Source organism: Sapajus apella, unplaced genomic scaffold (genome assembly GCF_009761245.1).
Source record: "Sapajus apella isolate SASKATOON/1434 unplaced genomic scaffold, GSC_monkey_1.0 scaffold25, whole genome shotgun sequence".
NCBI lineage: Eukaryota > Metazoa > Chordata > Mammalia > Primates > Cebidae > Sapajus > Sapajus apella.
The window spans coordinates 11,272,198-11,296,290 of record NW_022436965.1 but is presented as its reverse complement, the minus strand read 5'-3'; the positions used below and the strand labels follow the sequence as shown (position 1 = coordinate 11,296,290).

The 24,093-nt window shown below is 39.8% G+C and overlaps 1 protein-coding gene across 4 annotated transcripts in view; it reads left to right on the top strand.

The window, feature by feature from the left end:
- The window catches only part of SOAT1 (sterol O-acyltransferase 1), a 72,066-nt gene that overhangs the window by 43,568 nt on the left and 4,405 nt on the right, over window positions 1-24,093 (top strand). For all 4 annotated transcript variants that reach the window (XM_032291272.1, XM_032291275.1, XM_032291276.1 and 1 more), the window contains 11 exons: window positions 7,672-7,823; window positions 9,637-9,696; window positions 12,639-12,746; window positions 14,515-14,797; window positions 15,304-15,382; window positions 15,926-16,007; window positions 16,637-16,682; window positions 17,959-18,088; window positions 20,581-20,678; window positions 21,984-22,082; window positions 23,126-23,261. In XM_032291272.1, coding sequence (XP_032147163.1) covers window positions 7,672-7,823; window positions 9,637-9,696; window positions 12,639-12,746; window positions 14,515-14,797; window positions 15,304-15,382; window positions 15,926-16,007; window positions 16,637-16,682; window positions 17,959-18,088; window positions 20,581-20,678; window positions 21,984-22,082; window positions 23,126-23,261 — 1,273 coding nt within the window. The remainder of the gene's footprint in view (window positions 1-7,671; window positions 7,824-9,636; window positions 9,697-12,638; window positions 12,747-14,514; window positions 14,798-15,303; window positions 15,383-15,925; window positions 16,008-16,636; window positions 16,683-17,958; window positions 18,089-20,580; window positions 20,679-21,983; window positions 22,083-23,125; window positions 23,262-24,093) is intronic.

Below are 24,093 nucleotides of genomic sequence, written 5' to 3'. Positions count from 1 at the left end.
ATAGTAAGCAGTCACTTTATTGTCATCACTGCTAGGGTCTGTGAAAGGAGGAGATTCAGGAGACTTAAGCGTCCACAGTGCAGAGTTCTTCCTTGTGCCTGGTGGCAGCACCTTCCATCAACTTTAATTCCTCAGAGAAAGAGGAGAAGGGCATTAAGAATGAACATGGGGAATGTAATTATAATGCCATGTAAAGGAATGTGGTAGGTTTAGTTACCTTTTAACAATAAAAGCACTAAATGATAGGATTTGCTGAAATTACAATTTTCATTGTACATTGTTTTATTGTTCCTCATGGTTAGCTCAGACTAAGGGGGAGGAGTGGGAATAAACAAATACCTCTGGAGTGATAACTTTGTCAGATACTGTGCTGTGTGTTTGCAGGTTTTTTGTTTTGCTTTGTGTTTAGTTCATATAACAACTTGGCAAGCTAGGTGTCATTCATCTTGATTTTGCACATAACTGCTCACAAAAGTGAGATAGCTTGCCTGAGGCCACACTCAAGTGATTGAGCTGGAATTTGAACCCAGGTCCACCTAGCTTAAAGCTCATATTTCTTTTACGACATTATTGTTAGCCCTAAAAGACACCTTTCTCCTTAATATTGTACTAGCTCTGGTATGTGTCAACTAACAAAAAAGAAATAAAACTTTAAAATTAAACCTAAATTAAAGGGCTGGCTGCGTTGGCTCATGCCTGTAATCCCAGCATTTTGGAATGCTGAGGCAGGAGGATTGCCTGAGGTCAGGAGTTCAAGACCAGCCTGGCCAACATGGTAAAACCCTGACTCTACTAAAAATGCAAAAACTAGCTGGACGTGGTGATGGGCACCTATAATCCCAGCTACTCAGGAGGCTGAGGCAGGAGAATCACTTGAACCCAGGACGTAGAGGTTGCAGTGAACCGAGATGGTGCCACTGCCCGCCAGCCTGGGTGGTAGAACTAGACTCTGTCTCAAATGAAATAAATAAATAAAAATAAAAAGTAAAGTCTGTTTTATTTGGAAGTCTCATTGAGGACTGTAGACCAAGGCCTATAGTCTAAGAATAGTTTTTCAGGGAGATTTTTTTTTGCCAGCCTGTTTTGGCATAGTGTTTATGCAGGTGGTAGAGTTTAGTATGTGTAAAATTATATTACATTTGTTTACAAGTATGTTAAAGTAGAATTAAGGTTTGAGCGTGAGAGTATATCTGGTTATAGATTATAGAAGTATAATTAGTAATTTTGTCAGACATTATTTTGTGTGTAGGAAAAGAGAAGGACTAGTGTTCTTTATCTTTTAAGGGATATAGTGATTTAGGCAAGGGATGTTGCAGAGGGGCATGTGTTTTATGCTGTTTTAACTTTAAAGTTTTTTTTTGGAGAATTATATGAACATATAACGTTAGGGGCCTTATGAAATTATTTTATTATACAGTTAAGGGCCTTGTAAAATTATCTTAGCAAATAAAAATGAAGAAATAAAGCTTTTTATGTTATTTTGTTTACAGGTTCTTTTTGGGCATAAATTAATAGTCTGGTTGTATTTTTCTTTCTTTCTTTCTTTCCTTTTTTTTTTTTTTTGCGACAGAGTCCTGCTCTGTCACCCAGGCTGGAGTGCAATGGCATGAACTCGGCTCACTGCAACCTCTGACTCTGACTCCCGGATTCAAGTGATTCTCTTGCCTCAGCCTCCCCAGTAGCTGAGATTACAGGCAACTGCCACAATACCCGACTATTTTTTTTTTGTATTTTTAGTAGAGACAGGGTTTCTTCATGTTGGCCAGGCTGGTCTCAAACTCTTGACCTCAGGTGATCTGCCCGCCTTGGCCTCCCAAAGTGCTGGGAGTACAGGTGTGAGCCACTGGGCCCAGATGTGTTATCTCTAATATGTTAATAGGACTATTATAAAGCTATTATATATAGTAGTATATATTTAATAGCATTAAAATGAGCTATAGATTGAAAAATGTAATAATTTGATGAAATTGGAATAACATTTGTAATTTGTAATGTATTTTTTGTATATACTAGTTTTAAAAATAATTTTGGATTATATATTTCAGAGAAGAATTTAGATAATAATAGTGATGACAAATTTAGAATAGTTAACGGTTAAAATTTGGTGAAAGTTTTCAGCTGACAAGGAAATTTAGTTTAGCTTGGCTGTCCAGTGCCCCTGTTACAGTTTTAGTTTTGGATGATGTATTTCTTACCGTGAGAGGTTAGCAAAGCAGGAATGCTAGTGGGAACGTAACGGGTCACGTGTGCCGCTTTGAGTGTTTGAATGGCTGTTGCTTGCTTTAGGTGTCTCAGTTTTTTCCTCTAATTGCCTAAAGTAACCATGGGGGCTTGGAGCACTGCGTGATGTCATGAGGATTGTTATCAATGACACTTTTATTACGAGACCTCTGGTCACCTGGAGATGTCAAATCAGAATCTGGCTGGAAGGAGCACTTGTCCCTTGTCTTCAGAACTGACACAGTTCCAGACCCTTATCCATGTGTAATAGTTTCTGTCCCGCTGAGCTTTGTTTCTAGCGTCCAATTGAAAGGGAAAACATCTGTACAACCTAGCTAACCAGACAGCTTTACGTATCTGTTTTTCCTTAATATCTTTTAACTAGGATATTCCCCTTTTCAAAAAACAGAAAGTCTTGGCTGGGCACAGTGGCTCATGCTTGTCATCCCAGCACTTTGAGGGGCCGAGGTGGGCAGATGAATTGAGGCCAGGAGTTCAGGACCAGCCTGGCCAACATAGTGAGACCCCATTTTTATTTAAAAAAGGGAAAATAAAAGTTTCAAGGAAGAACTCACTTTTCTGTCAAGTGGTGAAAGCAACTAGCTGAATCATATTCAGGACTGTCAACCAAGTGGGAGGTCAGAAGCTCACCCAGTCATCTGCAACCATAGTGGAGCCAGAGGGGCTCAAAGGGCCTATGCTATAACAAGGCTCCAGTTCCCTGCAATGCTCCAGACGACCCTGGGCAGCCTATTCTTAAGTCCTTTCATAGTCACCATGATTGTAAATGAAAGAAAATCAAGCTTTTTAAGAGTTAAAGTTAGTTGTATTTAGTCTTATTGAGAGCTGTAGACAGGGCCTGCAGCCTGGGAGTAGTCTTATAGAGAGGTTTCGTTAGACTATTCTGGCACTGTATTTTAGTCTACTGTTTATGTATAGGTGGTGGGGTTTCGTATATGTAAAGTTTCATATATGTAAAATTACATTACATTTGGTACATTAAGGTTTGGGTGTAAGAATATATTTGATTATAGATTATAGAAGTATAATCACTATAATTTTATTTGTAGGAAAAGGCAAGGATTGGGTTATCTATAAGGAATATGGTGACTTAGGCAAGAGATGTGGGGGGAGCGTGTGTTTTATTTTGTCTTTAAAGTGTTTGGAAAGCTGTGTGTCATCATAGAGTCAAGAATTTTGTGAGATTGTGTTGGTAAGCAGAAATGAGTAAATATGGCTTTTTTTGTTTGTTATTTTGTCTCACATATGGATTCCTAAACTATTCACATGTGAATGTTACTTCAAAAAAAAAATGACATGAATTGATAATATTAAAATAGTTACCTTCTAAGCAATATTCTGTACCATCTGAGGTGTCAGAGGTTGGGGTCGTAGATGAGGGAAAGTATGAAAGAAATTTACCACACTGGAAACCTACCACCACATTATAGTGGCCGTCACACAATTGAGATGCCTGGGATTTCTACTCTTTTACTTTCTCTTTGTTCTTCTGTCCCTCTACATTTCTTTATGGCATTTGTTGCACCATTCATAATTTATTTAATCACTTTCCCCGTGGATAGTAAGCTCAGTAAGATCAGGGTTGTATGTATCTTGTTCCCCACCTTAGGTGCTGAGTAATGGAAGTACTCCTGTTACTCGTATCTGTTTGGTCCTGAGATTGGATAGTAGGTTGGGATAACAAGGGATACCCTTGAATCCTTTCCTCCTGCCCCTCCCAACTCAAAAAAAAAGGAACACCCTTACTTGTAGACTGAAGAAAAGGTAGAAGTTCTGGAGTCTGGGAAGAAGAGGAAGCAAATAGGTGAAGGGGGAAAGAAAAAGTTACAATATAGAACCGAGGGTAAGGAGGTTGCTGTGGAATTTCTTACTCATAGGAGTGTAAGTTGGGAGTTGAATGTATAGTAATCTCCCCTTGTCTTTGGGAGATATGTTCCCAGACCTCCAGTGGATGCCTGAAACCATGGACACTACCAAACCCTGTATATGCTATGTTTCTCCTCTACACACATACCTCTGACACAGTTTAACTTACAGATTTGGCACAGTAAGGGAAGTGGAACAAGAATAACAATATACTGCGGTGAAAGTTAATGTTCAGTGTGGTCTCTAAGTATCTTACTATACTGTACTGAAGTTAGCTAAAACTGAGAAAGTGGAACCGCAGATAAAGGTGGAGCTTCAGTATGCCGAAGGCTCATCTGTGAGTAATGAGTAAGGCATAAGAGCGTGTGCCATGAGAAGTTCACTACTCTTTTTCAGTAGACATTGGATGGATTAGTACCTGTCGTTAGCAGCTTTACTGACATTTGTATAATATTCATTCATTACATTCATGCTTCTAGCCTGTGTAACCTAATAGTTGGGAAGGGGACTGGTACCAGAGTATGAGGAATCCTAACTAAAAGAAATGGCTTGACTCTCTTTGCGACATCTCAAGATTCTAGGCTTCTCTTTTAATTTAGAGTAAAATTAATGGGCTGAGACGTGAGTGTGGGTAATTGCATGATTTACTCCCCTCCCTGCCCCTCTCCCCATTCTTTTCTGACCTCTTGTCACTTTTTTGCTTCAGCTATGGTGTTCTCCTTCCTAGCTATTTCTCGAACATGCCGAGGGTGTTCCTGCTTCAGGGACTTTTTACACTCATGCTTCCTTCTTCCTGGTACGTTTCCCACAGATGTCCACTAACTTAAAACTCTTACCTTCTTCAGATCTTCCCAAATGTCCTCTTATTTCTGAGGGTTTCCCTGACTTAAACTCTGCCTCCTTGTTTCCATTTTTTTTTCTTTCTTTCTTCCTTTTTTTTTTTTTTTTTTGAGATGGAGTCTCACTGTGTCGCCCAGGCTGAAGTGCAGTGGCACAATCTCAGCTCACTATAACCTCCACCTCCTGGGTTCAAGGGATTCCCCTGCCTCAGCCTCCTGAGTAGTTGGGACTATAGGCGCACACCACCACACCTGGCTAATTTTTTTTTTTTTTTTGAGACGGAGTTTCGCTCTCGTTACCCAGGCTGGAGTGCAATGGCATGATCTCGGCTCACCGCAACCTCCGCCTCCCGGGTTCAGGCAATTCTCCTGCCTCAGCCTCCTGAGTAGCTGGGATTACAGGCACGTGCCACCATGCCCAGCTAATTTTTTGTATTTTTAGTAGAGACGGGGTTTCACCATGTTGACCGGGATGGTCTCGATCTCTTGACCTCGTGATCCACCCGCCTCGGCCTCCCACAGTGCTGGGATTACAGGCTTGAGCCACCGCGCCCGGCCGATTTTTTATATTTTAGTAGAGATGGGGTTTCACCTTGGTGTCCAGGCTGGTCTTGAACTCCTGAGCTCAGGCGATCCGCCCGCCTTGGCATCCCACAGTGCTATAATTATAGGCGTGAGCTACCACGGCTGGCCCTATTTTTATATTTTCCAACTCCATCACCTGTTCTTTGAGAGCTAGGACCTTAGTGTATTCTCACTGCCCAGGACCCAAAAAGCATTTGGGAAATGTAGGAAACAGAACCATTTGAAAAGCCTTCATATAGTCCAATTACATACATTGATATTTTTCAGCTTTACTTTTGAAGGACTTGGTTAAGCTCTTTGGTGTAACAGAACCTAAAATATGCATTTCAGATCTTTTAAGTTGCGCTTAAATGATTTAGTCACAGAAAAAAAAAGCATTTTTTTCTTGAAGAATTAGTAAGTAATACTCTGTTGTCCTTTATAGTAAGTCTTGCAAGTAAAAATTACCCAAATTTATAATTTGGACTTCCATAGTAGGTGACCTATTATAACTTGAAGAAATCTTTTTTTGCCTCCTACTTTTCAAAAACTGGGTTTGAAGCTTTAAGACCTAAAGAACATGTGAGACCAGAATGTATAACCATTATACACACATATTTTCATAAGATAAACCATATACATACACACACATATGACAGTTTTATGAAAATCATGTATGTGTGTATGGACACAGGATATCTTGGGGTGCCACTTTGCCAGCTGGAAATTTCTGCAGCTGGTAGCACTCCTGCCCAGGCCTCACTTGGCTCCAAGCTGGCTACTGGACTTGCCCTGCCCACTTGGTCTGGCAGGCTGTGCTCAGCTTATGCTACTGGCCTGGATCTCACACCCATCAAGGGCAAGCCAGGTGCGCTGGCTGCTGAGGTGGGGTGGGTGGCTCCAGGCGCCAACTCCGTTTGAGGCTGCAGCTGCACCAGGTGTACTGCAAATGGTTTCCACCTTAGGTGCCGGCATTTGGATGAGGGGAATGTAGTAGTGCCCAAAAAACTTGGAGATACTAGCAACCGCAGAACTCCAAAGAGGGTATTACAGTGTGTTACAGCTCTGGGTTCGGGAGTCCTGAGGTCAGGGCCTCAGAAGGGTGGCAACTTGTTCATGTTATAGTTCCCTTCGTACTTGCTGTTCTGGGAGTCCTGAGTTCTTGTCCCACGTCCAAGAAAAATGAGATTATGTGGGCAGTTGGAGAGTAAGCATGGCAGAAAAGAGTTTTGTTGAGTCATGGAATGGCTCTCGGAGGAGAGGGGACCCAGAAGCAGGTGGTCCCAGTGTGTGACTGAACCTGGAGTTTTTATGGGCTCAGAAAGTGGGAGGTGCGGGCGGTGGGTAGCCTTGGAAAAGACAACATTCAACTAGTTAAAAAGTATTATTCAGAAATAACCAATCAGGAAAGAATGGGCAAATAGGAATAGAAGTTCTCACTCCAGTCGTGTACTTCACTTGGAACTGGAATTCCAGTTTTCAGGCTTTAATTTGTCTTTGGTTTGAAGGTCGGGTTTCAAATTCCTGTCTGCCTAGGAATTTGTCTGGCTCCGGTCGCTATCTTGAATATGCATGTTTATACTATATATACATATGCATGTTGTATGGTTAAATATCTGGCTGTGGAGGTAGGAATAAACGTTGTATAAATGCAGATATGAGGAAGAAATGGCCTAAAATATAAATGGTGGGTACTTGGGTGAAGGGATTGCATTAGAAAAAAGAGAACTTAGAATCGTGGTAATTACAGTGGCTTATGCCTGTAATCCTAACATTTTGGGAAGCTGAGGCAGGAGGATTGCTCGAGTCCTAGAGTTCAGCCTGGGCAACATAGGAAGACCCTGTCTTCACAAAAAAATAAAAACATTTGCTGGGAGTTGTGGCACACACCTGTGATCCTAGCTACTTGGGAGGCTAAGGTATTTTGTTTTATGCTTACAAGGGTTATACATTTTAAAAGGATATAAATCACTGTATTGCTTTTTAGGTAGTTTCTGAAACTACAAGTCAGATACAGGAATTGACTTTTTGCTTTTATTCCTGTGAACTCACTATGCCTTTCTTTTGTTCCAGCTCTGTTTAAGGGAGCCTTTTAGATAAATGTTAGTGACTCACAAGCATGTATTAGTTCCCCATGTTTTTCTTTGTTTTAAAATTCTAGGAATTGAAGCCATTTTTTATGAAGGAAGTTGGAAGTCACTTTGATGATTTTGTGACCAATCTCATTGAAAAATCAGCATCATTAGATAATGGTGGGTGTGCTCTCACAACCTTTTCTGTTCTTGAAGGAGAGAAAAACAACCATAGAGCAAAGTAAGTATGTGTTATTATTTTTTTTAATGCAAACATCTACCCACTATAGTTCAATGGTCAAAATGGACTGTAGCAAATATGCTTGCGTTCACACCCCGGTGCCACCTTTTATTGGTTGTGTGTTGCATTCGGAAAGTTATTTAACCACTTGAAGGGTGGGGTTTTCTTTGTCTTTATGTATGAATTATAACATACATGCATACCTCTTTAAAGACTGACTGCTAGTAAAGTCAGGCATAGTAGCTCATGCCTGTAATTTCAGCACTTTGGGAGGCCGAGGCGGGTGGATCACTTGAGGTCAGTAGTTCGAGATCAGCCTGGCCAACATGGTGAACCCCATCTCTACCAAAAATTATAACAATTAGCTGGGTGTGGTGGTATACACCTGTAGTCCCAGCTACTCAGGAGGCTGAGGCATGAGAATCGCTTGAACCCGGGAGGCAGAGGTTGCAGTGAGCAAAGATCATGCCACTGCACTCCAGCCTGGGCAACAGAGACCCTGTCTCAAAAAAAAAAAAAAAAAAAAAAAGACTGACTAATAAAATAACAGAGCCAACACTTGCTGAGTGCTCTACATGACGAATTCATTTAAACTAAACAGTGATCCTCTGAGACAGGTACTGTAACTATCCACATGTTATAGATGTTACAGATGAGGAGACTAAAGCACAGAGTGCTTAAGTAAGTGTTGTCCAGAATTATTACATAGCAGGGACTCGAACCCAGAGCCTGGCTCTAGAGTCCTTGTTCTTTTTCTTTTTTCTTTTTTTTTTTTTTCTGAGATGGAGTCTCACCCTGTTGTCTGGGCTGCAGTGCAATGGCGCGATCTCGGCTCACTGCAACCTCTGCCTCCCAGGTTCTAGCGATTCTTCTGCCTCAGCCTCCTGAGTAGTTGGGACTACAGGTGATGCCACCACACCCATCTAATTTTTTGTAACTTTAGTAGAGACAGTGTTTCACCATGTTGGCCAGGCTGGTCTTGAACTCCTAACCTCATGATCCACCTGCCTCGGCCTCCCAAAGTGCTGGGATTACAGGTATGAGCCACCATTCCTGGCCAAATCCTTGCTCTTAATCATATCACCATGTTCCTCTCTGTTGTACTCTATACAATACTGTAATAAAGTACAGTGTGATTAGTATATACTTTTCTAATTGTTGGTTCATCCGGAATAATCGAGTGAAGGCTATCAAAGGCTAATATGTGCCAATTTGCCATTCCATGCTCTTCTCGGTTTTACGCCCCTGTTCAGCGGCATAGAGTGATGTTCTCAAGAATAGTTTTGACTAGTAGTAGCTAAGTGCTGGTAGCAGTATGAAAAGCCCTGAAGAAGATGGTAATGCAAGTTGTAAAATGGGGGATTTTAGTAACTCACAGCAACCTTTAAGATCAGGAGTCTGTTGGGAGTTGCTGGAAGTCTTTTGATATCAGAAAGGGTATCAAAAACATCAGTGCAGCTTCATAAGATAGCTCAATAACAGTATATATGACCTGGAGTGAGTGTGCTTGTAGGCCTATGACCTCAGGGGATCTCTACAAGAAGGAAGAGTGGTTGCCAAAGTCCATAGGAGCTGGGTGTGGTGACCCTTCCATTCTTAATAGTTATGCATGTACGTACCTCACAGCATTGTTCGGAGGGAGTAAATGAAATAACATACATAATATCTGTAATACGGTACTTGAATCAGTAGTGAAAAGGTCATTGGTCAATTAATGTTAGATGATGATGTTGGTAATATTCTCGTTTGTGGAATTAGATTTCTTACAATACTTGAAGTACTTACATCTAGTTTTAATTTTTTCTCTTCTCAGGGATTTGAGAGCACCTCCAGAACAAGGAAAGATTTTTATTGCAAGGCGATCTCTCTTAGAGTGAGTATTTTTAGTTGTTTTTAAATGTTTGAATTTTTTAAAAAAGCTATTCTGATAGAATCATTGCTTAATCTATGAATATGTAATGAGTTTGTTCTGTTTTGTATCTGTATAAATCATTAGTTTTTTTGTTGTATGCACTCTCTTGCTCCTTTCTGATCTTCCGCTTCTGTATCTAGTTTCAAAAGTGGAGTTAGGAATAAGAATGGTTATCTGGGTTTGGCACCGTGACTCACACTTGGAATCCCACCACTTTGGGATCCTAAGGCAGGCAGATCGTGAGTCTAGGAGTTCAAGACCAGTTTGGGCAACATGGCAAGACTCTCTCTACAAAAAATACAAAAAATTAGCCAGGCGTGGTGATGCCTGCTTGTAGTCCCAGCTATTCAGGAGTCTGAGACAGGAGGATCACTTGAGCCCGGTAGGTAGAGGCTGCAATGAGCTGAGATTGTGCCACTGCACTCCAGCCTGAGCAAGAGAGAAAGATCCCATCTCTATTAATAATAATAATAATAATAAAATTAAAGGTGCACTTTGGGTGGTTGAATATTTCTTTTTTAATGCTCTCTGAGTACTTTGTTCATACACTCATTTAATAGAATACCGCTGAAATTTAACCTATATTAGTATGGATCATCTGAAATGGTTGGGTTGGTGACACATTAAGTGTGTTATAGTGTACTTTTCTTAGTAGAGACAGTTTCATCATGTTGGCCAGGCTGGTCTTGAACTTGACTCTCAGATGATCCACCCACCTTGGCCTCCCAAAGTGTTGGATTTACAGGCGTGAACCTACAAAATTTAGCTGGGCTTCGTGGCAGGTGCCTGTAATTCCAGCTACTTGGGAGCCTGAAGCAGGAGAATTGCTTGAACCTGGGAGGTGGAGGTTGCAGTGAGCTGAGATCATGCCGCTGTACTCCAGTCTGGGTGACAGAGCAAGACTCTGTCTCAAAAAAAAGTATACTTTTCTTTAAAAAGACACCTTATGCTTATCAAAAGTTACTTTCTGTGAGTCAAATTGTTGTTTACTACTTCACCTAGATAAGAAGGCCGGTTTTCTAAGCGTGTAATGTTCAGTCTTCAGTGTTCTGTCACACTATAATTTGAAGGAATTCATCTTTTAAAATTTATATCTGGGGGAAAACGCAGGCTTTCTACTAAAAATATTAAAAAATTAGCAGGGTGTGGTGGCGAATGCCTGTAATCACAGCTGCTCAGGAGGCTGAGGCAGGAGAATCACTTGAACCCAGAAGGCAGAGGTTTCAGTGAACCAAGATCATGCCATTGCACTCCAGCCTGGGCAACAAGAGTGAGACCCTCAAAAAAAAAAAAAAAAAAAAAAAAAAAAGGATTTTAATGATAGAATTTATATATGAAAAATAAGCAACTCAAAAAAGTTTTAACCAAGGAAATAGAACAGTTTTCTATGGCTCTGATGGGTTTTTATTAGAATGTGAAGATCCTTAGTCCAGAGACTGAGTAGCATATTAGATTTCTCAAAATCGTTCAAAAGGTTAGGCTTATCATTCCAGAAACAAATTAAACAAGTTGAAAAACCTGTTTTTTAACTAGTTAAAACAAGTTGAAAAACCTGTTTTTTTATCTAGTTAAAATAAGTTGAAAAACTTGTTTTAGTCAGATGTAAAATATTTATTGGCTGGACTTGGTGGCTCATGCCTGTAATCCCAGCACTTTGGGAGGACGAGGCCGGTGGATCAAGAGGTCAGGAGTTCAAGATAGTGAAACCCCTGTCTCTACAAAAAATACAAAAATTAGCCAGGCGTGGTGGCATGCGCCTGTAATCCCAGCTACTTGGAGGCTGAGGCAGGAGAATCACTTGAACCCAGGAGGCGGAGGTTGCAGTGAAGCGAGATTGAGCCACTGTACTCCAGCCTGGGCGACAGAGTGAGACTCTGTCTCCAAAAAAAAAAAAAGATTTATTTAGGAAAAGTCATTGTTATATTCTAAAAGAAAATTAAAATTAGACCAGTCTTAAATATAAAAGTCAATGAGGAGAAGGTAAAACCATTTGTAAATGGTTGAGCTTTATAGATATGTAGGGTAGTAGTTGGTCATCATCATCATGATCAACATTACAGAAATTCATGTCAATTAGGCCGGGCGCGGTGGCTCATGCCTGTAATCCCAGTGCTTTGGGAGGCTGAGGCAGGTGGATCACCTGAGGTCAGGAGTTTGAGACCAGCCTGACCAACATGGTGAAACTCTGTCTCTACTAAAAAAAAAAAGCAAAATTAGCCAGGTGTGTGGCACATGCCTATAATCCCAGCTACTCAGGAGGCTGAGGCAGGAGAATCGCTTGAACCCAGGAGGTGGAGGTTGCAGTGAGCCAAGACAGTGCCATTGCACTCCAGCCTGGTCAACAAAGGCAAAACTCTGTCTAAAGAACAAAAAAAGAAAGGAAAATGAAAATCTGCCAAAAAAAAAAAAAAAGCTCTTGCCAGGCTCGGTGGCTCACGCCTGTAATCCCAGCACTTTGGGAGGCTGAGGTGGGCGGATCACCTGAGGTCAGCCAGACCAATATGGTGAAACTCCATCTTTAAAAAAATAAAAGAAAGAAATTCATGCCAATTTTCACATTTTGGAAGTAGTACTTAATATGTATTATATTTAGAGAGTAGAATGTATGTATAGGATTAAAAAAATTCTTAGCATTTTACATAGTTTCTGTGTTTCCTGTTATTAGTGAATGATCTTTGTTTACCCAGAAACCATCCATTTCTGGTAGGTTTTAAAGAATGTAGACCACTCTTTTTTGAGATGTTTTTGGAGAGTGGATTAAGCATCTTCTAAACTGCTTTAAGAAAAGACTTTATAGTGTTTTGTGACCATGGTATCTCCCCTGCAAGGTAAGTATAAGACTTTATGGTGTTTTGAATTTAAATATAGATTATTAATTTGTTTTATTTGAACTACATTTACAGTGAGCTGCTTGAAGTGGACCACATCAGAACAATATATCATATGTTTATTGCCCTCCTCATTCTCTTTATCCTCAGCACACTTGTAGTAGACTACATTGATGAAGGACGGTAAGGCAACAAAAAAGACTGCTGGCTAGTTGATGCATGAGAAGTTCGGGTTTTTCATTAAATTTTGGTAAAGGGTAAATTGGTTAAATTTGCTTTAGGAAATCCTAAAGCAGCAGATTTGAGGGTGATAGTCCTCTGCCCTGAAAAGTTTAACTGACAAGAAAATCAGAAATTTCATTACTTTTATTTTTAAAATGGTTTATTTTAATAGACCATAATCAGTAGTTTCTAGATAAAAATGGGAGAACTTTGTACACAGTTGACCTATGAACAACACAGGTTTGAACTGTGCATGTTCACTTATATGCGGAATTTTTTCAGTCAATATGTTTAGCACTCTGTATCTGTGGGTTCTACATCTGTAAGCAAAGGCAGATGGGATCTGCAGTATTCCAGGATGCAAACACACATAGTAAGAATGGCAGATTTTTCATATATGTGTGTTCTATGGTGCCAACTGTGGGACTTGAATTTGTGTAGGTTTTGGGGTCTGCGTGCTTTCCTGGAACCAATCCCCCATGTATAGGAAAGGATAACTTCGTATGATTTATTCACCTTTTGATTGTCTTTTTTATTTTTTATTTTTTGAGACGGAGTTTCGCTCTTGTTACCCAGGCTGGAGTGCAATGGCGCGATCTCAGCTCACCGCAACCTCCGCCTCCTGGGTTCAGGCAATTCTCCTGCCTCAGCCTCCTGAGTAGCTGGGATTACAGGCACACGCCACCATGCCCAGCTAATTTTTTGTAGTTTTAGTAGAGACGGGGTTTCACCGTGTTGACCAGGATGGTCTTGATCTCTTGACCTTGTGATCCACCCGCCTCGGCCTCCCAAAGTGCTGGGATTACAGGCGTGAGCCACCGCGCCCGGCCTTGATTGTCTTTATTTAAGATGGTTGCTTAAAACAAGTAGCTTATTGGAATTGAAAGTTGAAAAATTTGATATTTCTTTTTAATATGAAAGTCAAATTGTAGGCCAGGCATGAGGGCTCATGCCTGTAATCTCAGCACTTTGGGAGGATGAGGAGGGAGGATCACTTGAGCTCAGAAGTTCAAGACCAGCCTGTGCAACATCTCTACAAAAAATTTAAAAATTAGCCAGGAATGGTGGCACACACTTGTAGTTCCAGCCACTCAGGATGCTGAGATGGGAGGACTGCTTGAGCCAGGGAGGCTGAGGCTGCAGTGGAGCTGTGTTTGTGTCACTGCACTCCAGCCTGGGTGACAAAGCAAGATCTGGTCTCAAAATAAAAATTTTAAAACCAAATTGTACCTTAAAAAATGACAGTATGATAATCATGGATTTAATTATGTACTATTTTTGAAAATTAAATTTTGAGATAATGGTATATTAACAGGTTTTTTAATTGTGCCTATTCTGAAAAATCATCCTTTGTACATAAGAATGATTGCTGTTTAAATATTTTACATAGAATATTTTAGAGTTAAAAATATTAATGTGAGAATCTAATCTTTCAGAAGTTCAAAGTCTAGTTATCTCAGATATCTTGTTTGAGGACTGTATTTATCCTTTTAGAAAACTTGTTTCTAAACAGTATATACTGTTGATATATGTTGAGATATATTGTGAAGCAGAGGGTTAGAAGCAGGCCTCTGTCTAGCAGAACTATTACAAATCCATGACTTCAACATATTAATGTTGTAGTGTTTCCTAACATTCAAAGTTTGGTGTTAGAAAGTTTTAAATTCTGTGAACTCAGTGTGTATAAAAATTCACCTCTATGTTCTTTTTCTGTACCTTTTGTCCCCAGGCTGGTGCTCGAGTTCAGTCTCCTGTCTTATGCTTTTGGCAAATTTCCTACTGTTGTTTGGACCTGGTGGATCATGTTCCTGTCTACATTTTCAGTTCCCTATTTTCTGTTTCAACGCTGGGCCACTGGCTACAGCAGGAGCTCTCATCCACTGATCCATTCCTTCTTCCATGGCTTTCTTTTCATGGTCTTCCAGATTGGAGTTCTAGGTTTTGGACCAACCTACGTTGTTTTAGCATACACACTGCCACCAGCTTCCCGGTTCATCGTTATATTCGAGCAGGTAAGATTTTAAGTGTTAACCAAAGCGATACTGTGCTCAGCTAAAATAATAATGATGACGACAGACTGATACTATTATTTTTAGCTGTATTAACTTGAATAAATTTTCATATATTGTTCTTGGTGTCATTATCTGTAAAATTGTTCAACTAGTAACATCTCATCTCTTAAGTTTCATTCTAGCTTCCATGTTCTCTGAATTTTGAGAAATGAAGTAAATTACATTGAATGGTTTTTGATGCATTAAGATTTTGTTCCTGAATACTTTTTGTAAAAATCACTTAAATTATAAAATATTTTTGTAATTAAAAACACTTTTGAAATGTCAGATTCATTGTTTTGTCATGTAACGATTTCCATCTAAGTAAAGGATTTATTTTAATTTGTTTATATACTCATCAGGATTTTCTGATTTTATTGGCTGGCTGCGACGTGTTTGACTAATAGAAGGGACAGTTGCAGGAGACTTTCTTTGAGCAGACATTTTTTTTCCTCTTGCTTTTGTAGATTCGTTTTGTAATGAAGGCCCACTCCTTTGTCAGAGAGAACGTGCCTCGGGTACTAAATTCAGCTAAGGAGAAATCTAGTATGTAATTTCTTTCTCTCTCTTTTCCTTTCTTTCCTTTCTTTGTGTAATTTCATTAGTTTAGAGGATTATTGACTGGATATTCACCCCTTGTTGTTTACTGGGATGTCACATTATATGATGTAGAGATTGTGTTTGATTTCAAATACATATGACCCATATTCATTTTGAGGACTACTTGTTTCCTGAGTATTCCTGCTTTGCCCTTGACCTACAATTTTTAAAAATTGATCATCTTTTGTAACTTTGCATTATTTTTATGGAATGTTAATGGCCCCATTACACCTGTGTCTGCCTGTTCTTTGCAAATTGTTGCTTCACATTCTAGAAGTTATCTCAGTCACAGAAATGACTTGGTTTAAAGAGATTGGTAATATTCAATTAGTACAAGAATAAGAAGTCACTCAGGAGACCAGGAAAAAAGAACATGAGCTGATAAATTATTGTATTCTTCCCTGTTCTGTGCTTCCTTATTTTCCCCTGTTTATTTTTGCTGTGAAAAATCAAAGAGCCTCTGATCTAACCATAGTGTTCCTTTTCTAGGCACTGTTCCAATACCTACAGTCAACCAATATTTGTACTTCTTATTTGCTCCTACCCTTATCTACCGTGACAGCTATCCCAGGTAATGGCACTATGAAGCAGAAATGTGGTAAGCACCAGAAGTGTGGCATGAGTGAGGCAGGGTAGGTAAGCAGGGGCCAGGCCATATAGGGACATAGAAAACATAGAATGAGTTTTCATTTTTTGTCTGGCCTGGGAAGCCTTAAATGTGATTAGAGAAGTCTAATAGATTATAGTAATTCTTGACAGAATTATAAAGTATTTCATATGGTCATAAATGATGTTCTGTGTGTAAAACCATTATTTATTTATTTATTTTTTCTGAGACGGAGTTTCGCTCTGTCGCCCAGGCTGGAGTGCAGTGGTGCGATTTCGGCTTCCTGCAACCTCTGCATCCTGGATTTAGGCGATTCCTCCTGCCTCAGCCTCCTGAGTAGCTTGCATTACAGGTGTGCGCCATCACGCCTGGTTAGTTTTTTTGTGTTTTTAGTAGAGACAGGGTTTCACATATTGGCCAGGCTGATCTTGAACTCCTCGCCTCAGCTGATCTGCCCACCACTGCCTTCCAAAGTGCTGGGATTACAGGTGTGAGCCACTGCGCCTGGCCAAAAAACACTAATTGTGAGGGTGCGTCTTTATGCAAGTTCTTACTTTATTTAGAAAACTTATTTTTGTTTCTTTCTTTTTCAGGACTCCCACTGTAAGATGGGGTTATGTTGCTATGCAATTTGCACAGGTAAGTTTTTGTAACTGCCTAAGGCATGTTGATTAGGAGATGGGGATTCATATTTACGATAATAATATAATCTACTTAAATCTACTGGGAGCTAAGAATGCTTTCTGTTGACATTATGCAGTCTTTTAAACTATTTCCAGTACAGTAAATGGTGTTTATTTTGCCAACATCAAAAGTAATTTTCTTTAATAAAAGAATGCATTATTTTATAAAGTAATTCTAATTGGTTATTTCAGTAAGCATTAATTTCCCCCTTCCTTCCTGTTTTTCGGGTAAAGTGTATATGTATGTGGGTGTGGTCTGATGCTTCCCCATTTTCCCCTACACCTCCATCAGAACCATTAATCCTGGAAGATAGATCCCATTTTAAGTTCTTGTCTCAATCAAATGCCCATTTATGAAACAAGTTCTGTTACGGGCTTTTTTTTTTTTTTTTTTTTTTAGACGAAGCCTCTCTCTGTCACCTAGGCTGGAGTGCAGTGGTGCAATCTTGGCTCACTGCATCTTTTGCTTCCCTGGTTCAAGTGATTCTCCTTCATCAGCCTCCTAAGTAGCTGGGATTACAGGTGCCTGCCACCACGCTCGGCTAATTTTTGTATTTTTAGTAGAGATGGGGTTTCACCATGTTGGCCAGGCTGGTCTCGAACTCCTGACCTCAGGTGATCCACCTGCCTCAGCCTCCCAAAGTGCTGGGATTACAGGCCTGAGCCACTGCGCCCAGCCATATAATAAGTTTTGTTTTTTGTTTTGAGATAGAGTCTCGCTCTGTCACCCAGGCTAGAGTACAGTGGCACGATCTTGGCTCACTGCAACCTCTGCGCCTCCTAGGTTCAAGCGATTCTTCTGCCTCAGCCTCCTGAATAGCTGAGACTATAGGCATGCACCACCATGCCAGGCTGATTTTTGTATTTTTAGTAGAGGCGGGGTTTCACCATATTGGTCAGGCTAGTCTGGAACTCCTGACCTTTTGAACTGCCCACCTCAGCCTCCCAAAGTGCTGGGATAACAGGCGTGAGCCACTGTGCCCAGCCCGTATTAGAAGTTTTAAGCAGCAGGAAAAACAGGTCCTAAGAGTAACCTCTTTTAAAAGTATCATTTGGTAAAGGGTTAGGAAAATCGATGGTAATAACTAGGCTTATTTATATACTAGTGTTAAGTGGAATACATATTCGAACACTACTTTAAGGGTGACATATGTACTTTCTTTTGGAGGAAAAAATTGCCTTCCGTCTGATCAAGCCATCATTATTATAATTCTGTCTCCGTTATGTTCCAGGTCTTTGGTTGCTTTTTCTATGTGTACTACATCTTTGAAAGGCTTTGTGCCCCCTTGTTTCGGAATATCAAACAGGAGCCCTTCAGCGCTCGTGTTCTGGTCCTATGTGTATTTAACTCCATCTTGCCAGGTAACATGGGTACTTATTAATTTGGTCATGCATAAATTCACGAGGAAAATAGAAAGCTATTTGCCTATGAGCACCTTTGTTTTGCCTACTTCTTATCTAAACTTCTGTACATCTATACCCATCTTGACCTCTTTTGCATCTACTTTATAAATGAAGTATCCTTCTCTTTTTTTTTTTTTTTTTTTTTTTTTTTTTTTTTTTTGAGACAGAGCCTTGCTTTGTTGCCCAGGCTAGAGCACAGTAGTGCAATTTCAGCTCACTGCAACCTCTGCCTCTGGGGTTGAAGTGATTCTCCTGCCTCAGCTTCCCGAGTAGCTGGGATTACAGGCACACGACATCATGCCCCACTAAGTTTGTTTTTTTTTTGTATTTTTTTTATTAGAGACAGAGTTTCACCATGTTGGCCAGGGTGGTCTCAAACTCCTGACCTCAGGTGATCTACCTGCCTCGGCCTCCCAGAGTGCTAGGATTACAGGTGTGAGCCACTGAGCCCGGCCATGAAGTATCCTTCTTCCAGTCTCAGGTCAGTCTTTCATCTTCTGGCTTTCACTCAAGTTGTGCTTTCTCTGACAGTGGATAGTCCACATTCATGCTGTGTCTTCCTGTTCACTATTCAGTTTATTGTAATCTTGCTCCTGATTCCACGAAGGCACTTAAATACCCTTTGTTGAAATTACTAGTAACCTCCAGTTTCTTAATCCAGTGGATGGATTAAGGCATACTTTACCCCTTATCTAAGTTGACCTCCACGAAGCATTGGATGCTGCTGACCACATTTTGAAATCTCTCGTGTCACTATTTTTTCTTTTTTTTTTTTGAAACTGGGTCTCCTGGGTCTCTCTTTGTCACTCAGTCTGAATGCAATGGTGTGATCATGGCTTACTGTAGCCTTGACCTCTTAGGCTCAAGTGATCCTCTCACCTCAGTAGCTGGGACTACAGTGCATGCCACCATGCCTGTCTCAGTTTTTAGTTTTGTAGAGATGGCATCTCCCTATGTTGCCCAGGCCATTCCCAAACACCTGGGCTCAAGTTATCGTCCTGTCTCAGCCTCCCAAAGTGCTGGGATTACAGGCTTGGGCCACCATGCTTGGCCTCTTGCCACTATTTCTTATTTTCCTCCTGCCTACCAGCCATACCTCAATTTCTTAAATTTATTTATTGCATTCTTTTTCGTCTGTTGTAGAGATATATGAGTACCTAGTACTATGCCAGGTGCAGAGGACTCAGCAGTGAGCAAGACACGTATAATGTTTACACTCGGGGAGCTTGTGTTTTATGCTTTCCCTTACTTCTCCTCTTTTCTTTACCCCCGTAAATGTTGGTAATGTTTTCTGTCATCACCTTCTCTTTCGTTATTCTCTTGCATTCCTCTTCTAGTAACTCTCCCTGGCTGTCCCTAAAATAGAGTGTGTGTTACATACTCGAGTGTCTTCCTCCCTAGGCTGTAAAGTTATTAAGATCAGGGATTGTGTTTTATAGCCAATCTCTCATCTTGTCTGGTACATAGTTGGTGCTCTGTAAATATATCTTTTTCAATAAATGGGTGAAGGGGGTGGACATATAAATGGATATTTGACAACACAGTATAATATGTACTATATAGGTAGGATAAACAAAATGCTTACAGACTTTGTCTTATATTAGAGATAACATTTAATATTGGGTATTGAAAAATAGGTAGGTATTTTTCTGGTAGAGAATTGGTGCAAAGGTCATTCTAGGTAGTGGGATGGATGCAAGGGCATGGAGCATTCTGGAATGGCATAAACCAGGTGTGGATGATGTTTACAATGCTTAGAGGGTAGAGTCATTGGAGATATGTTTAGAATGTTATCCGTTTAACTGTTAACCATGTTACTATTAATATTTTGGACTGGTTAGTTCTTTGGAGTGACACTCTTCTGCATTGTGGCATAAACTGTTTAGCAGCATCCTGGCCTCTTATAACTAGACACCAGGGGCACAACTCCCTTCTCCTCCGGTTGTCACAGCACTGGTACAGTGGCTTGCACCAGTAGGTCCAGCTACTCTGGAGGCTGAGGTGGGAGGATCACTTGAGCCCAGGAGTTCAAGTCCAGTCTGGGCAACATAGTGAGACCCTGTTGCTTAAAAACAAAAAGTCTCTAGAATTTCAAATGTCCTGTGGGGGAGGGGGGCAAAGTCTCTCCCAGTTTTAAACAACTGTTTAAGAGGGGGGTGTGGGGGCCAGAGTTTTAAAGGGTCTCGGGTACCAAGTTAAGCCATATATCTAGCCATTTCTTAAAAATGGACTGGGTCATCTGTCATTTGTTGAACCCACTTTGAAGGAAATTACTGTTTTAAAATTCAGATAATTAACTACAAAAGTATATCATCCCTGGAATGAGTAAACTGAAATAATAACTTATATTTTACAAAATAATCCCAGCTAGACGAATAAAGACATATAATTAGTTGCTTGGCATGTGAGCTATTTGGAAAGACTGTTAATACTGCTCATCTTATTTTTAGGTGTGCTGATTCTGTTCCTTACTTTTTTTGCCTTTTTGCACTGCTGGCTCAATGCCTTTGCTGAGATGCTACGTTTTGGTGACAGGATGTTCTATAAGGTAGTATATACTCAGACTTAGCTTTCTTTTCACATTTTATCATCTTCCTCATTGTTAAGTATTTCAACATTGTTGGCTAATGTCACCAACCTTTCACACAAACATTGTGAAATAATGTTCTTTTCTACAAATATGGCCAATTATGATCTAAAATTCAGTTACAGATATAACTAGCATAGCCTTGTGTTTTCTTCAGTCTCTAATATCTGCTCCCTTAACATAAGCACATGGTTTCTGCTGGATCCTTCGAGGATGTATTGGCGATTACGCTAGGAAAGTGTTTGTTCAGAGTACACCATGAGACTTCCCTGAGTGTTCATTCATTTGAAATGGACTGTCTAGTTCTGTAGGAATGACCTCAGCAAATTATTCCATTTAAGACAACTGAGCAGTTCATGAGGGAAATAACTTATCCCTCTTTTTTTTTTTTCTTCTTTTTTTTGAGACGGAGTTTCGCTCTTGTTACCCAGGCTGGAGTGCAATGGCACGATCTTGGCTCACCGCAACCTCCGCCTCCTGGGTTCAAGCAATTCTCCTGCCTTAGTCTCTATAGGCATGCATCACCATGCCCAGCTAATTTTCGTATTTTTAGTAGAGATGGGGTTTCACCATGTTGACCAGGATGGTCTCCATCTCTTAACCTTGTGATCCACCTGCCTCGGCCTCCCAAAGTGCTGGGATTATAGGTGTGAGCCACCACGACCGGCCTATAACCCTACCTAAAGTTCTTCTTGAGTTTTGGTTGTTTTTGGCAACACTAAGTCTACCAACTTTTTTCTCAAAGAAACATTAAGTGTGGATTGCAGATTTTAGATATCTGATTTCATTCATCTGATCTTAAAATTGGGAGCAAGAAATATATGTAGCGACACCAGAACTTTGAGGTAGCCACGATCTCACTGTTTGGGCAACTTAAATTTTGCCAGTTATGGTTACCACCAAACAGCTCTCTAGTGTTAGCACTCTATCTGGTCTTCATGACCATAGAATTTTCTCATGACATTCTAGCAAGGTAAGGGGGGTGGGGTTTACTGACTGCTGTTTAGATGAGCATTAGATTTAAATGATTCTGTGTGTTCTGTATGAACCTAGGAACTTAATCATATATAGTATGAGAATTCATGTCATATTCAACACTAATAACCAAAATGCCTTTGAAGATTTTTCTGTCATCAGTATATGAACCCACAGTTTATCACAGTATACTCTGGTTTTTCTGCTACATGTGTTCTTTGGGAGAGTCAGAGGTTTTGCTTTTGGAGCATGTGTGTGTGTGTAGTTTTATAACTTTACTTTTTCCCTCAGGATTGGTGGAACTCCACATCATACTCTAACTATTACAGAACCTGGAATGTGGTTGTCCATGACTGGCTGTATTACTATGCTTACAAGGACTTTCTCTGGGTAAGCAACAAGATTAATTGATGTTTTTTAAGAAATGGAGATTATTTTTCAGAAAGTATTAGTATCATACAGCTGGAAGAAGTTACACTGAATTGCTCATGATGAAAGGGTGATAGTATCTTTTCAATTTTCTTTTGAGTTATTTAGGTCTGAAAACCTGCTTATTTTAGTACTGCTTAGAAACCACTGTGTACAGTAGTAGGTCTAATACTGTGTCTTTGCTTTGGATTTTGTCTTACATAACAATGTAAGAGTGCATGGAGGTCATTGGAGGAGTTGAAATGATCCACCAATAATGGATAATTTCTTATGAATCTCATTGCCAACAAATAATCTCCCTCTGGTCTTTTTCATTTGTTTTTGTTAAAGGTAGAGAAACACTTTTCTGTGAGAAATACCTTTGTGTGGATTTATATCTCTCCAATTAGTGACACCTGGCTTTGAGACATTCTTTAGAGCAGAATATACTTAGACTGATGAGATGTCATCTTGAATCTCCTGGTTGATTAACACTGGTATCTGGATTACAGTTTTTATTAAATGAGGGCACCATTTGGCTTAGTGACAACATCTTTTGGTGCAAATAGCATTGTGGTAATATATGAGTGCTTCTTCTGTCATTCAAGTGTAGTTTCACATATGGATAAGGCAAGTCTCATCTCCTTTTGAAATCTTAGTTTTGTTACGTGTAAAAAGGGAGATGACACTTGCCCCATCTACCACACAGTGTTACTCTAAAGACTGAAATTTGCTATGTTTCATTTATACAGGAAAACTATGTTTGTCAATGATAATAACCTACAAACATAAGGTATTGATGTTTTTGAAAGTAGACTCAGATCTTTGAACAATAATAAAAGTTTGTAAGTATATATGAGTTGTAATTATTTTAATAGGCTTGGATTAATTTAAGGAGTAGACTTAGAAAATTAAGTACAAATATAATTAAATAGATGCCTTTAGCATATGATAATTTTATGTACTATGTAGTTCATGCTTGGTTTAAATTTTTAAAAGTACTTTGTAATTTTTTTTTTCTTTAGTTTTTCTCTAAGAGATTCAAATCTGCTGCCATGTTAGCTGTCTTTGCTGTATCTGCTGTAGTGCACGAATATGCCTTGGCTGTTTGCTTGAGCTTTTTCTATCCCGTGCTCTTCGTGCTCTTCATGTTCTTTGGAAGTAAGTATCTTGGCATGCGAGCACTGGGTACTAACTATGGTAAAAGAGAAAACCAAATAGAAAGGGAACTATATAATCAATGTCAGGGAACTAGTTAGTAGTAGTAACATTTTAAGGTAGTACTTGTTTATCAGATGGTCAGAATATTGACTTTGAATAATTATACACAGTTCCATCTCCAGATGTTTACACTTCGAAGTAGGGAAATGAACTAGGTAATCTCATGAAGACCATTGATGACACTGATTTTGTAGGTCATAAAAGTTATGTATATAAACAGCTTTCCCATTCATAAACGTTGTCAGTCTGCATCCCCTGGAAAACTGACCATTTTTTGAGTAAGAGGGAAAAGTTAGAATATGAATATTCTAACTCCATGAAATATATATACACATATTCTGAAAACACTGATTTCTTGTTAGTTACTGATTTTAACACTGAAGCTTTATTTTTCTTTATAGAAACAGTGACCAGAATAAAAAAAAAAAAAATATATATATATATATATATATATATATATATATATAAACAGTTGATACTCATTGTGATTATTAGATGAGAACAGCAGATATCTGAGGCCCCTCATCTTCTGATAAATTATGTTTTGATAACTGTATATTTCTTTTGTTTATTTTTTTCTTTGAGACAGAGCTTCACTCTCATCACCCAGGCTGGAGAGCAGTGTGCAATCTCAGCTCACTGCAACCTCTGCCACCTGGGTTCAAGTGATTCTCCTGCCTCAGCCTCCCAAGTGGCTGGGATTACAGGCACACACCACCACGCCCGGTTGATTTTTGTATACTTAATAGAGATGGGGTTTCACCATTTGGCC